We start from the raw sequence: 15,153 nt of genomic DNA on the forward strand, positions 1-15,153 counted from the left end.
ATACACAAACTTCAAGTTTATAGTTCAAGTAAGATAGCACTCACTAGTCTAGAAAAAAATATGTAGGGCTGGGCGCAGTGGCTCACGCCTGTAATCCCAGCATTTTGGGAGGCCAAGGCGGGCAGATCATGAGGTCAGAAGATCGAGACCATCCTGGCTAACATGGTGAAACCCCATCTCTACTAAAAATACAAAATAAAATTAGCTGGACGTGGTGGTAGGCGCCTGTAGTCCCAGCTACTCAGGAGGCTGAGGCAGGAGAATGGCGTGAACCTGGGAGGCAGAGCTTGCAGATCACACCACTGCACTCCAGCCTGGGCGACAGAGCGAGACTCGTCTCAAAAAAAAAAAAAAAGAAAAAAATATGTAATATCCCTTGCATAACATTTATTAAATAATTAACTACAAATGGTATACAATTAATGATGCTGAATAAAGCGACTCCAAGTCTTCCAGCATCTTTCCCCTTATCTAAAACCGCACTTAAAGTTGCTCTGCCCGACCTCTTTCTCACATGGTTTCTCAGGTTCTCTGCATTTCAGATTATTAAATGTTTCCAATAATTCTTTTTTTAAAAGTTATTCAACCTACTGTAGTATTTAAAGACCACACTCCAAAAACTATTCCCCTCCATTGAATCAACATGTCTCTTATAATTGAAGAGGAAGAGTGTTAGTGAAAACTTGATTTGACATTTCCCTGACAGAGAAGCACACTTGTAACCAGGTGCTCCAGTCACTCTCTTTTCATACCATTTCAACCACTGATCTGGCTGAAAGAGGTCTGAGTGAGATGAGAGAGGCAACAACCAAAAGCAAAAGTGATCGTGGGAGTGCTCAGCAGGAGTAAGCTGCAATTTGGCAACTGTATTTGCTAAATAATAAATTAAAGGTGCTTCAAATTTCTCATATCCAATGCTTTTAAGACTACAGCTGGAACATATTTTCATGATAGCTAAGAAGAGTTATAAGATATACAAGCCAAAGCTACAGATAATCAGAGAATGACACAGCTGATTTTGAAGTCAGATATAACAGAGTGATTGGGAAGTCTTCCTTTGCTTATGTTTCAGACTAATATTTAAATTAAACCAAAAAGTTTGCAAAAGCACAAGTGTTCCAAACTCACCAATATAAGACGTAAAGAAAAAGAAGCCAGTTTCTGAAATTCTGACCACATATAATCCAAACAATAGAAAACCTATGCGTGGTTTAGCAACAGTGACTTCATCTTAAAAAGTGAAAGAAAATAAAAAGCAGAAAAACAGGGTGGAGAGGGCTTATTAAAGGAAAAATTACTCTCACACTCAAGATTGGGGCAAAGGCAGGAGCACAAAAGTAGTGCCACAAGAACAGTGCTATAGGATATACAACGCGAGAGAGTACAATTCACACCACAGTCTATGTAAGATTGCACCCCAAGTGTTGTACAGTGCAAAACCTGCCCACTGTATCTGGCAGCCCTGGGCATAAGGGCATTACTCTTTAGTACGGTGAACCACAGTATTACCTGCTGCCTCTCCACAACAAAAGAACAAGAAGCAATTGTATTTTATTGTGATGAGATCAAACAGACCCACCTCAAAATGCTACTATTGTATTAATATATATTCAAAGTCTTTCAGTAGATTTAGGGCAATAAACTGATTTGTTTTACATATGAGATCAAAAGACTTGCTGAGTTCTTTATGTCAAAGTATTTTAGCCACGGATTTTTTCTTTTAAAATAGTATTGATCCTCAAACTGCCCAAAGTCTACATTTAACACAGTACTACATCATAATAGGTACTTAATACTGAGTTTTTCAACTTTTTCAACTATAAAATCCTTTTTTACCTATAGTTGCTATAACATCAATCTAATTCCATGTCAAATATGCTCTTAAAAGTTCACTTTCAACTCCTTCTACTCCTACATATAAACACAAATCTGATGAAAAACGAGAAAATTCAGACCAAGTCTGCTGAAGCATGGGAACACTGAAATGAATTTGGGGTGCTGAGGCTGCTGTGCCTATCCTAAATCACCTTAACCCAGAAATGGATATGGTTCGCTGATATTCTTCAGCTCTGATGTATGCCTAGGTCAGACCTTTTAAAGGTTTCTCAAAAATCACAGTAAATTTGGGTATCTAGCCTTGGTTAGTGGAACGGAATCTAGAATTATTTTTTGATTATTTAAGTCCAGGAGGCAGAACGCAGAGAGAATACAAACCAGGAAATGTGGCAAACATTAGGACAAGATGCATTTAATTAAATAATTTTTGCCATGCACACACACCTGTGACCAAAGACGAGCATCTTACCAAATATTCCCCTATCTTCTTTTATAGTATCTCTAATAGTATACAATATCCACAATATCACTCTCCTCGAGAGGCAGTTTGGCACGATGATTAACAACATGAACTCAGATTACCTGGATTCAAATCCCAGCTCTGCAACTTATAAGCTCTGGAACCTTGGGCAAGGTTAACACCTCAGCCTTAAGTTTCCTCATTTGTAAAATGCAGATAATAACCATATGTATCTCATGGGTTTGTTGTGAGAATGAGTGGATACGAGGTGTTTGCAACAGTACCTAGTACATAGTAGGTATTCAATAAATGTCTGCTATTATCTTCTCTACCTTTTAGCTCTCATTTGGGCAACAAAAAGAATTTAAAGAAAACCATCTGGTCCAGCTGCTTCATTTTACAGATAAATCAAGGCCAAAGACAACAATGGCTTACTGAAGACCAGAGAAGTAGTCAGCAACAGGGCCAAGACTACAACAAACGCCCAAGTGTTTTTTCCACCATTCCACCACAGCTGTTGTCACATCTGAGACTGTAGATTTTGAGACCTTTTTCTAATATCCGTCCATCTTCAGTCACTCAACTTTTCTGCATCTAAAATTGATTTCACCATCTGTCATACTAGAGAACTAGCAAGACTGCTAAAATAGTATCTTCGTGCATTAATGTGCTAAATGCTTTGCATATGTTATTTCATCAAATCAACAGAAGGAAATTGCAATTTACAGATATGGACACTAAATTTCAGAGAGGCTATATATCTTTTACAAAGGCTGTTTCAGAGGTTTCACAGCCAATGTCTCTACCAAGAATTTGAACCCAGGTCTAACTTCACTGTCCACGCTTTTTCCATTATGCAATGGAAGAAACTTTAATATGGCCCTAATCTTAAGTTTGCCAAACATTTTGCTACCCCTGATGTCAAACTCCTCTGAAATCTTTACTAACCAAATCAAGATAAACCCCATTCCCTTTAGGCTACGTCAACTTCAATATAATTTGTCTGTTCAGCTCTGTTCAAGTTCTGCTTTGACTTGTCCTGGTTAAATAATCCAGTTTTTCCACAAGATCAAGGAATTGTTTGGCCAAATGAGGATGTAAACGGAAGCTATACTCTTCAGAGGATGGCTAGCTACACTGATTTTAATCAGGGATACAGGTACCAGAATACATGGGCATAGCTTTGGGTCCTGGGGCATAGACAGCGTGTTGGGAACACCTGGAATGGCATCTGTCCTTATTGTTGCGTAATAGTCTGAGGTTGACACATTGTATAACAGAAGCCTTGCCTTTCAGGAATGTATCCTCTTTCTCCTTTCCAAACCTTACTTCCCAAAACTTGTTCAGCAGGACTCTGGGGAGAAGACGATTCACCAACAAACCCAGGTGCCGCTTTCGCCGCCTGGAAAGACGTTCCAATCCTTATTTTACGGCTCACTAGGCTCCTTCCCCACCTTGGCCTCCCCTCCCAACTCTCAGGCTCTTGCAGAGCAGCCACGAGCAGGTCCAGGCGAGCCAGGTCCCATTCCACCCAAACGCCCCTCCCGCAGTCCAATTCCAGAGCTGGGGGCTGCAAAGCGGCTCCCGACCCAGGAGCTGCGGGGAGAAACCTGCACGATGTCTGCGTCAGGGACCGCGAGAGGCCCTTCTCCCAAAGAACGCCTGGGCCTGACAACGAAAACAGGAGAAAAAGAGGTTGCGCAGGGGTTCTGCAGGGAGCCAGGCCTCCGCCGCCCACCAGACGCCCAGGCCCAAGACCGCTCCTCCCGGGCCCCCGGTGCGCATGGCCGCGTCCAGCCCGCCCCGCCCTCCAGGCCCTCGGAGGTACCGAGGGTGTAGGTCTAGTCGCCTGGGGCCAAGCCCTCTGCTGCCCAGGACGGCCCTCACCTTCTGCTCGAGGCGCCGGGAGAGGGAGGGATCAAGCAGACACCTCAGGCCGGGACACTTGAACCAACTGACGCCGGCAGCTCCGCCCACTCCGCCCACAGAATGTGCGTGAGAAGAATCCCGCCCCGTCCTGGCACCCCGCCCGCCAATCACGACTCGAGGAAACACGCCTGCGCATTAGCTGCCCGCCGCCCCCAAGTCGTCCAATCTCAAAGCACCGGGATCCAGCTTTGCCATCACAAAAGGACACTGACATCCAATCAGGATTGAGGTCTCTGTGGGCGGGACCTGGAAGAGCGACAGCCAATGACAGTAAAGAAGGAAGCTACACCGCCCTAGTGAAGTGGCTCACCGTGTCTCTTAGGAAACCTTGAGAATTGGAGTGAGAATCCCAGTGTGGAAAATCAGGAGAGAGGTTGGTATGAGCGACAGAGAAGTCATTCAAGTTCAAGAAAAGAGCGTTTGCGAACCGAGCAAAGAAAGTCAATGCGACACCATGGTTCCTCAATTCTAAAAGCAGACTTTTTCATATTTTTCTTATTTCCGAAATCGGAAAGCTTATAGTTGCGCTAGTGGAATGTTCCTCTCCTCACGCCCCTCCTCCCAAACTATTATTAAATCTGTAGTGCGTGGCAACTTAATATTTTAGAATTGAGAAAATACCCTAGTGGTACTGAGGCATAGCATTTTTGCTCACCTTACCCCGTTGGAACCTCACAGCAACCCACAGAAAGGAACTGAAGCCTGAGCGTGAATAGGTTTCTTGCTCAAGGTCACACATACGGTATCAAGTGTAGAGTGTTCTTCGTGACACTGCTCATCGTAATCTAGCACTTGACACAAAGAGGCATCCTGCTTTAATATTCGTTGAGTACAAAGCAGACATCCACAGCAATGCATTATTTTGGCTTTGGCACAGTCTCCTGAACTGTAGAGACAAGCCTTATGTCTCCCTGTTTCTTGACTTTTTACTTCTGGCACAGTTTGCTGACACATCGCCTTAATCATTTTAAGAGCTATATAAAGAGATCTTCCATTCACTGTTTTGAGAACTGTACATTTGGCTGAGATTACAATACTCAATTTGAGGACATTTACTAGAATGCAGTGTAGGAGCTAAATAAATGAAAAAACTCCAACATAAATCTAATAGGAGTGCCAAAAAAGAGACACTAGAGAGAATGGATGCAGGCAGTATTCAAAGAGTAATAACTAAGAACTTTCCAAGATTGTGGATTATTTGAATTTTCAGTTTCAAGAAATACTTATTCTTGAGCAGGATTGATATAAAGAATTCTGTGCAATGGTGAAATTGCAGGACACCAAAGATCAAGAGAAACTATTAAAGCAACTTTTTGCTAGAATAATATTTTTAAATGTTTTTAATTGTAGTGAAATATACATAGAATAAAATTTACCATCTTAACCATTTGTAACTTAGTAGTATCAGATACATTCCACATCGATGTTCAACCAATCTCCAGAACCAATCTCTCTTTTCATCTTGCCAAACTAAAACTCTATACCTATTAAACAGCAACTCTCCATTTCCTACTCCCCTCATCCTCTGGCAGTAATCATCTTACTTTCTGTTTATCAGTTTGACTACTCTAGGTACCTCACGTGAGTGGAATGATACGAATTTGCCCTTTTGTGACTGGCTTATTTCATTTAGCATAATGCCTCAGGGTTCATCCATGTTATAGTATATTGCAGAACTTCCTTGTTAAGGCTGAATAGTTCTATATATCATTTATTATGTGTATTATACCACATTTTGTTTATTCATCTATCAGTGGACACTTAGGTTGCTTCCTCCTTTTGGCTATTGTGAATAATACTGCTGTGGACATGGGTGTGCAAATGTCTCTTTGAGACCCTCTTTTCAGTTCTTTTGGATATACACCTAGAAGTGTGCATTAATTTGTGCTGAATCATATGGTAATTCTATTTTAAAGCAACTTTTTAAAAACTGGTATTGACATAAGAATAGACAAAAAGAAAATTAGAAAAAACAAAAAGGATACCTGGAATTTGGTATATAATAAAGATGTCTGGTGAGGAATAACTGTTTCTAAGGTTGTGGGAAAAAACTATTATTCATTACTTGGGAATGTAAATTAGTACAGTAACTGTTCATAGGATATAGAAGACACAAATTTTATTGGTTCTAGTTAAATTGGCTATTTATATAAAAATAAGAAATTCGATCCTGATACAACAGAAATAAAACTAAATTCCAAATGAAATAATGACCCAAAATGTGAGAAACAAAACTCTAAACTTTTAGAAGAAAAGCATATGTCTTTATGACATCACCATAGGGAAGAAACAGCATGATTCATTAAGGAAAGATGTAAAATATTATTTTAAAATTTAGAAGTTTTACAAACAGAAGAGAAGCCATCTCTAATCAAGTTAAAAACAAGCCACAGGTTGGCAGAATATAGTAAAACTCTGAAAATATAAAGAATTCAGACACATCAATAAGGAAAAGACAACTCAAGATAAATATATTCAAATAACATAAGTAGGCCACTTACAGAAGAGGAAAACTCAATGGCCAGAAAGATTTTTTTAAAAATGTTTACCTTCACTAATAATTAGGTAAAATAACATTAAAACAATTAGATAAAGGGGCATATTCATCAAGAAGACGCAAAATCCTAACCACAGTGCTAAAAAATAGCAATGAATCAAAAATTAATTGAATTCAAACAGTCCATTACTTCCTGCTCTGCAATTTGTAAAACAAGTATACAGAAAATCTAAGTATACAGAACTCAGGTCCCAAACTTTTCAGTATATTAGAATCACCTGGGAATCTTTTAATTATTCTAGTGAACAGACCACACCTCAAAATAAATTACAATCTTAAGGAGTGAGATACAGGCATTAGTGTTTTTGAAAGCTAAGAAGCTGATTTTGAAAAAAGGCTGGCAAATTTCTGAACTATTGATATAGAAGACCTGAACAATCCTATCAGCCAACTTGACCTAATGGACGTTTGTAGAACATTCCACCCAATAACTGAAGAACACACTTTCTTTAATAGACTCCACTGTGTATCATCAAACAAATCTCAGCAAATTTAAAATAATTGAAATAATAAAAATTATTCTCTCTACCCAGAAAGGAATTAAGCTAGAAATCAGTAACAGAAAGATATTTGTAAATCCCCAAATAGTTAGAAATCTAACTATGTACTTCTAAACAAACCATGGGTCACAGGGGAAGTCACACACAAAAAAATTAGAAAGTAATTTTAAACTAAAATGTAAACATATCAAAAGTTGTGGGATGAAGCTAAAGTAGTGCTTAGAGGGAATTTTTTTTTTTTTTTTTTACCATTAAATGCTTATATGAGAAAAAAAGGTTCCAAATCCAGAATCTAAGCATTCATTTTAAGATATTAGGAAAAGAAAAATGAATTAAACTCAAAGCAAGCACATGAGAGAAAATAATATAGAGCAAAAAATCAATCCTATTGAAAATCATAAAACAATAGAGAAAATAGTAAAACAAAAAGGCGGTTCTTTTAAAGGAATAATAAATGTTAAAACTGTAGGCAGACTTATCCAGGAAAAAAAAAGGAGAGGGGCACCACAAATAACCAATATCAAGAATAAAAGCAGGGACATATTATAGATACTGAAGCCATTAAAAGGAATATTATGAAAAATCTTATGGCAATAAATTTGATAATTTAGCTTTTCACAGTGGTACCAAGGTAATTCCATGGGAATAGATAGATTATTATTTTCAACAAGTGTTGCTGGAACAAGTTGATATCAATATGCAGGAAAAATGAATATCAAGCTCTACCTCACAGCATACACAGAAATGTTAATTCAAAATGGACCAGAGTCGAAAACATAAAAGCCAAAATTATAAATCTTCTGGAAGAAGACAGAGAAGAAAACCTTCATCCCCTTGGTGTTGGCCAAATTTTTTGAGATGGGTCACAAAAAACAATATAAAAAAAATTTAAATAATTGAACTTCATAAAAGTTGAGGTTTTCTGCTCTCTATAAGACATCATAATGAAAATGAAAAGATAATTCACAGGCTTGAGAAAAACAATAGTCACAATACGTTAACAAATGACTTGAATTCAGAATATCTAAGAGCTATTTCAATCAATAATAGGAAAACATTCCAAAAATACAGAAATACTAGCCAGCAATTAGAAAGGAATAAATTTCTGAGATATACATAAGAACAAACTTGTTGGTAATAAGTGAATCTAAAATATTTATGTTGAATGAAAATAACCAGATACAAAAAGTACAGACTTTATTGTTTTCTTAATGTAAAGTTCTGGAGCAGATAAACCTTATCAGTTGTGACAGAAATCAGATCAGTGATTGCCTGGGGTGGAAGCTGAGAGGAGGGCTGCCTCAAAAAAGCATGATGGAACTGTTTGGGGCAATGGAAATGTCCTATAATATCTTGACTGATTGGTGTGGTGATTACACAGTGTATGTGAATGTCAAAAGTCATCTTCCATAACTTAAAATGTATGCATTTGATAGTAATTTTTCCTCAATAAAATTGATCATTTTTTAAAAATGAGAAGACTAGTGTATTAGGGTTCTCTAGAGAGACAGAACTAATAGGATATATATTTGTAGAATATATATATCCTATTAGTCATATATATATATTTTATATATATATGTGTGTAAAGGGGAATTTATTAAGTAGTATTAACTCACACAGTCACAAGTCCCACAATAGGCTGTCTGCAAGCTGAGATGAAAGGAAGCCAGTCCAAGTCCCAAAAACTGAAGAACTTGGAGTCCAATGTTCGAGGACAGGAAGCATCCAACATGGGAGAAAGATGTAGGCTGGGAGGCTAAGCTTATCTAGCCTTTTCACGTTTTTCTGCCTGCTTTATATCCTGGCCACACTGGCAGCTGATTAGATGGTGCCCACCAAGATTAAGAGTGGATCTGCCTTTCCCAGCCCACTGACTCAAATGTTAATCTCCTTTGGCAACACCCTCACAGACACACCCAGGATCAGTGCTTTGCATTCTTCAATCCAATCAAGTTAACACTCAGTATAACCGTCAAGAACTAGCCATGATTTTTTCAGAGTCTACAATGCCCTAGGTATGCTACATGTGTTGTTTTATACTTAGTCCTCAAACCATCCAGTCAGCTATGTATTATCAATTCCATTTTACAGGTAGGAAATAAAGGATCAAAGACAGTCTTGTCCAATATCATAAAGCTAGTGAATATAGTCTGAATTCAAACCTATCCTTTTATTTGTAAAATGAGTATCATAATACCTGCTTTACTGAACTGTTACTAGGATTGCTAGAATTAAATAAAAATAAATAACTGCAAAGACTCCAAATTGAAATTACTTTAGAACCACCACCCAAAGAAGGTGGGTTGGAACTTGGAGCCTCAACCTAACCAACTCATGTTTCTACTAAATTAAAAATATCAACATTCTCCATAGGATTTAAACAGGACCCAGGGACTTATAACATAATAGTCAGAATATTCAGGATCTAATTCACAATTATTCTGCTTATGAAAAACCATGCAAATCTCAATTCCCGTGAGAGTAACAACAAATACCAACAGTGAGATAACACAAATGTTAAAATTATCTGCAAATGATTTTAAGCAGCTATTACAAAAATACCTGTGTAAGCAATCATGAAAAATCCCAAGATAGAAATGATAATTGAAAGTATGACTAACATAAATAGAAGATATAAATAAAAACCAAATGGAAATTTTTAAACTGAAAAATAATATAATTATTTAATTACATTTTTAAATTTTAATGAAATTTAAAACTGTCTGCAAAGAATCAGTGGCAGGATGGAGATGAAAGAGGATTTAGTGAATTTGATAATTTCAGTAGAAATTATCCAATCTGAACAACAGAGAGAAAAATTATTGAAATAAAACATGAACAAAACCTCAGGAATCTGAGGGCCAAAAAAGATCTAACACTTGAGTCATCAGAGTCCCAGAAAGAAAGGAAAAATAGTATTGTACTGGAAAACGTTTGAAGAAATAAACATTTTCCAAGTATGGCAAAAGACAATCTCATAGGGAAAAAGTTTCATTAAGAAAATGTATTAAAAGGCCCTAGGGGGAGGGGTATAGTTAAAAAGATTACTAGAAACAGTTATCTAGACTCTGAGCATCAATGTTACTAACATCACAAAGAGAGACAGATATCATTTACTTTCTAATGGAAAATGAATATACCATCACCTGTGAAAGTCTGATTTAAAAAAATTGAAGCCTGACTTGATCAAGCCCATAAATTATCAATTTAACAGGAAATACAGAGAACTGATAAATATGTCAAATCTACCACCTGCATAAAATTATCAAAATCCAGCTATGAGGCTGGGTGCAGTGGCTCACGCCTCTAATCTCACCACTTTGAGAGGCCGAGGTGGGGGGATCACCTCAGGTCAGGTGACCAGCCTGGCCAACATGGCAAAAACCCATCTCTACTAAAAATACAAAAATTAGCTGGGTGTGATGGTGGGCATCTGTAATCCCAGCTACTTGGGAGGTTGAGGCAAGAGAATCACTTGAATCCAGGAGATGGAGGGTGCAGTGAGCCAAGATCATGCCACTGTACTCCAGCCTGGTGACAGAGTGAGACTCCATCTCAAAAAAAAAAAAAAAAAAATTCCAGCTATGCAAAACACTACAGGACACAGATTTTAAAACCAAAACAAACAAAACCCTTTTCTTTACCAAATAAATTGCGCTTCCCTATAAATATATACACCTAGTATGTACCACAAAAGTTTTTTTTTAAATGAAAAAATAAATTGCACTGGAGGAAAAGAAGTGGAAAGGAAACTTGTAGATTAAAGACATTTAAAATATGTAAACCAAAAATAAAATTATAAGCACCCCCCCAAATATCTGAATGGATCCCTCAACCAAGGGCATTCCAAAGTTAACCTGAAAAGCTAGTTCAGGCCATGATATGAAGGGGTTCAGACATGCCTCATTATACCCTTCTCCCTTTTAGAATTCAGGAAAAGTCGACCAGCATTAACATCAACAGAGACCTGAAGTCTGATAAGAAACATTTACAATTGGCCGGGCATGGTGGCTCAAGCCTGTAATCCCAGCACTTTGGGAGGCTGAGGCGAGCGGATCACAAGGTCAGGAGATCGAGACCATCCTGGCTAACACGGTGAAACTCCGTCTCTACTAAAAATACAAAAAAATAGCTGAGCGTGGTGGCTGGCGCCTTTAATCCCAGCTACTCAGGAGGCTGAGGCAGGAGAATGGCGTGAACCTGGGAGGCGGAGCTTGCAGTGAACCAAGACCAGCCTGGGCAACAGAGCAAGACTCCGTCTCAAAAAAAAAAAAAAAAAAAAGGAAACATTTACAATCTATTCTCTCTGCACCTGCTACCTAGAGGCTTATCTGCATGATAAAACTTTGGTCTTCATAATCGTTTATCATTTTAGCCCATACATTCCTTTCTATTGATTCCAGGTCTTTAGTTAATAACTTAACTCTTTCAACCAATAGCCAATCAGAAAATTTTTAAATCTACCTATAAGCTGGCAGTCCCCACTTTGCATTGTCCTGCCTTTCCAGATGGAACCAATGTACATCTAATGTGTATTGACTGATGTATTATGTCTCCCTCAAAAGTAAAAAAGCAAGCTGTACCCCGATCACCTTGGGAACATATTATCAGGACCTCCTAAGGCTGTGTTATGGGCACATCCTTAACCTTGGTGGAATAAACTTTCTAAATTGATTGAGACCTGTCTCAGATACTTTTGGTTCACAACTATATATTTTAAAAATAGACAGAAAAACCTATGGTTTATTTTGGATGCACCTTTGGATGATAAAACTATTTTTAAAATGCAAAAAAATGATTGCCATAAGATAGGATATAGTTACTTTAGAGTGTTTACCTTTTTCAAATTCCAGAACCAAATTATGTTTGCTAATTTAAACTTTAAAATAAGTCTTTAGAAACTCTATCTAAAAAAGATAACATACAAAAAGATAACTATTAGAGAGTAATATATCTTTCACAAGATGTTCAAATTTGATAAAACAGTGTTGCTGATCATTAAGATGTACCTTAAATGATTAGGGGGAAAAAAACCCACCTTGAAATGACCAAAAGATGCCTAAAAGAATAGTACATGTAAGTGGGTATAAAAAAAAAGTTGAAATTTTGACAAACTGATCATGAAATAAACATTCATTAAACTACATATTTATTTTATTAAACTACATGTTTATTTTATACAGGTTCTACATTTGTATTATATTTTTCAATAAAAATGGTTTTAAAAATTACTTGGCCATAAAAAAATTCCCTCTTCTGGGTGGGGCGTGGTTGCTCACGCCTTTAATCCCAGCACTTTGGTGGGCGGATCACCTGAGGTCAGGAGTTCAAGACCAGCCTGACCAACATGGTGGAGCCCCATCTCTACTAAAAAATACAAAATTAGCCGGAAGTGGTGGTGCATGCCTGTAATACCTTGGAAGGGATTACAGAAAAGGCTCAGGTAGGGGAACCGTGAATTATGTATTCATCTTGCGCTCAGCAAATCGGCACTTTACATAAGATAGGGTGAACATGGAGTAGTTACCTATGGAGATATTTAACCTTTTGTCTGTAGCTATCTGCTTAGGAACAGAAGGAAAGGCAGCTCTTGCATGACTCAGCTTTCAGCTTATTTTCAGCTTTCAGACTTGGGACGCTGAGGCAGGAGAATTGCTTGAATCCAGGAGGCGGAGGTTGCAGCGAGCCGAGATGGCGACATTGCACTCCAGCCCGGGCAACAAAAGCGAAACTCCGTTTCAAAAAAAAAAAAAATCCCTCTTCTGAATACGGAAAGGCTATAAGTAGAAATAGAAACCACTGAAATTGCATAGAAATATTTAATTATAAGGTGAACATTCATGTGACCTGAACTATGTGAATATTGATAATATAGTTCATCTAAACAAAGGCACAAAATTAAAATTTTTTCATAGAGAATGGGGGAAGTCCTAATTGAAAACTGTACAAGGCAATGTATTATGTGGGGGAAGAAATGATAAATAATGAAACAGAGAACTTCCAAGATCTTTTTGATGTTCCAGTCTGGCACACTCTCATTGTGCACATACAAGCTGCTATTTTGTCTTAAGTAATTAGAGGGTTCTAAACATACTGTGGATATTTTCAGGTGAAATATGCTAAATGGAAGCATTTTTTATAACTTTCAAGTATAACCAGGTGTGTTCTCTGATGCTTTAAGCTCATTAATTTGCAAAACATGTTTCATTTCATTCCTAAATAAGAACTCACATTTTCTTTTTTACTCATTTTTTTCACTTGAAAGGTTATTGAATTCATTGGAGAATGCTGTTCTGAATTTGGTGAGTAAAGAATATAACCTATTTGTTAAAACTTGATTTCAAAACTAGATGTAACTGTATACTACAGACTAGTATACTATACTCAACAGTATACCATATAGCTATTTGGTAAATTAAGGTGTTCATGTATACTTTTCTCAAGATTACAATTTCTGATAATAACCAAGAGTAAACAAATTTGATCAGTCATTTTCATTTATTTGTTCAATAGGTAGAGGAAATGTAAGAAATTACCCATGTACTTTTAGAGTTTCTCAAGCAAGAATTGCAAAGGATTTCAAGGTCCTTATGGAATCAACCTTTGGACTTTAACATAAAAACAGAAATAGTTAGGAATGATTCTGTGCAGTTTCGGTGCTGTGAAAGGAGAATAAAAACTCAAGACTCCAATTCACTCTGCCAGAAGGAAAAAAAATAAGCTGAAAGCTGAGTCATGCAAGAAGCTGCCTTTCCTTCTGTTCTTAAGCAGATAGCTACGTATAAAAGGTTAAATATCTCTATAGGTAGCTACTCTATGTTCACCCTATCTCATGTAAAGTGCCCATTTGCTGCGCACAAGATGAATACGTCATTCACCATTCCCCTACCTGCGCCTTTTCTCCAGTGACATGTAGATTACTATACCCTCGCTCTTCCCTCTCCAGCCCACTTTTCCCCTTTAAATACTGAAGCTCTCAAAGTCATCCTTGGATAAAGGAACAGACCACAGCCTGTTTCTCTGATTCTGTGTTCTTTTCTTCCACGTGTGTCCTTAACCTTGGCAAAATCAACTTCTAAATTAATTGAGACCTATCTCAGATACTTTTTGGTTTACAGTCCTTATTTGTCTCTAGATAATATTTTCAATTAGCATTTCCCCCAGAATTGGTATTTATACCTCTGGTTGTACAAGATGAATTTTTAAAAATAGTTACATATTTATTTTATTATAATATGAATAATACAACTAATTCTCAATTCACAGTTGTTAACATGTTGCTTAGAATAAAGCTAGGTTCAAAACTGATTTTAATTAAATGGTTAATTTAATGTGGCAAAAATCATGATGTTGGTATGCAAATGACTGGTTCAGAAATGTTTGCCAACAATGTGACAAACATTGGTTTGAAGAAGAAGAAACCTGGGTTCTTGCTCTGGCTCAGCCTAGATTCAATTCATTCCATTCTTTACTCATTTAAAAGTTTAGTTTTGTGTCTGTCGTGAGCTAGATATTATGCAGCATTCAAATATTTGAAATTAACCATCAGACTGCAGGGAGTTAGTCACTTTCCTGTCCACCCCTGTTTCCTCAAGTGAGGGCTTGGAAGAGAGTTCATTTAGCTTCTTAACATGGTATAAAATAACATTAAGAACTTTATCAAACAACACTACCAGTGAGTTAGAGTGAATGGTTCCCCAGATTTAAGAGTCAATCTTTGCTGGTAAGATTGTGTCTGACCATCCAGCTTTTGGCACTCTGCCTGTCACAGGTTCTCAAAGCATATTTCCTGAGTGAGTTGTCATTGAGCCACCTCATTCCAGCATTTGTGATTTTGTGATTCTCTAAACATGAATCTATATTTTCAG

At 37.4% G+C, this 15,153-nt stretch overlaps 1 protein-coding gene across 6 annotated transcripts in view; it reads right to left on the minus strand.

Annotated features, from left to right (window-relative positions):
- The window catches only part of SCOC (short coiled-coil protein), a 44,633-nt gene that overhangs the window by 4,958 nt on the left and 24,522 nt on the right, over positions 1–15,153 (minus strand). For 2 of the 6 annotated variants that reach the window (XM_017959057.3, XM_017959056.3), the window contains exons 1-3: positions 4,184–4,289; positions 3,776–3,964; positions 3,586–3,698 (exon numbers count right to left, since the gene is read on the minus strand). The exons of 2 other annotated variants lie outside the window; for them this stretch is intronic. In XM_017959057.3, the coding sequence (XP_017814546.1) occupies positions 3,586–3,698; positions 3,776–3,822 (160 nt within the window). In that variant the 5' untranslated portion in view covers positions 3,823–3,964; positions 4,184–4,289. Of the gene's footprint in view, positions 1–3,585; positions 3,745–3,775; positions 3,965–4,183; positions 5,023–15,153 lie in introns of those variants that run through there. 2 more of the 6 variants (XM_031664257.1, XM_021938809.2) reach the window with 2 other exon arrangements.

Source organism: Papio anubis, chromosome 3 (assembly GCF_008728515.1).
Source record: "Papio anubis isolate 15944 chromosome 3, Panubis1.0, whole genome shotgun sequence".
Taxonomy (NCBI): domain Eukaryota; kingdom Metazoa; phylum Chordata; class Mammalia; order Primates; family Cercopithecidae; genus Papio; species Papio anubis.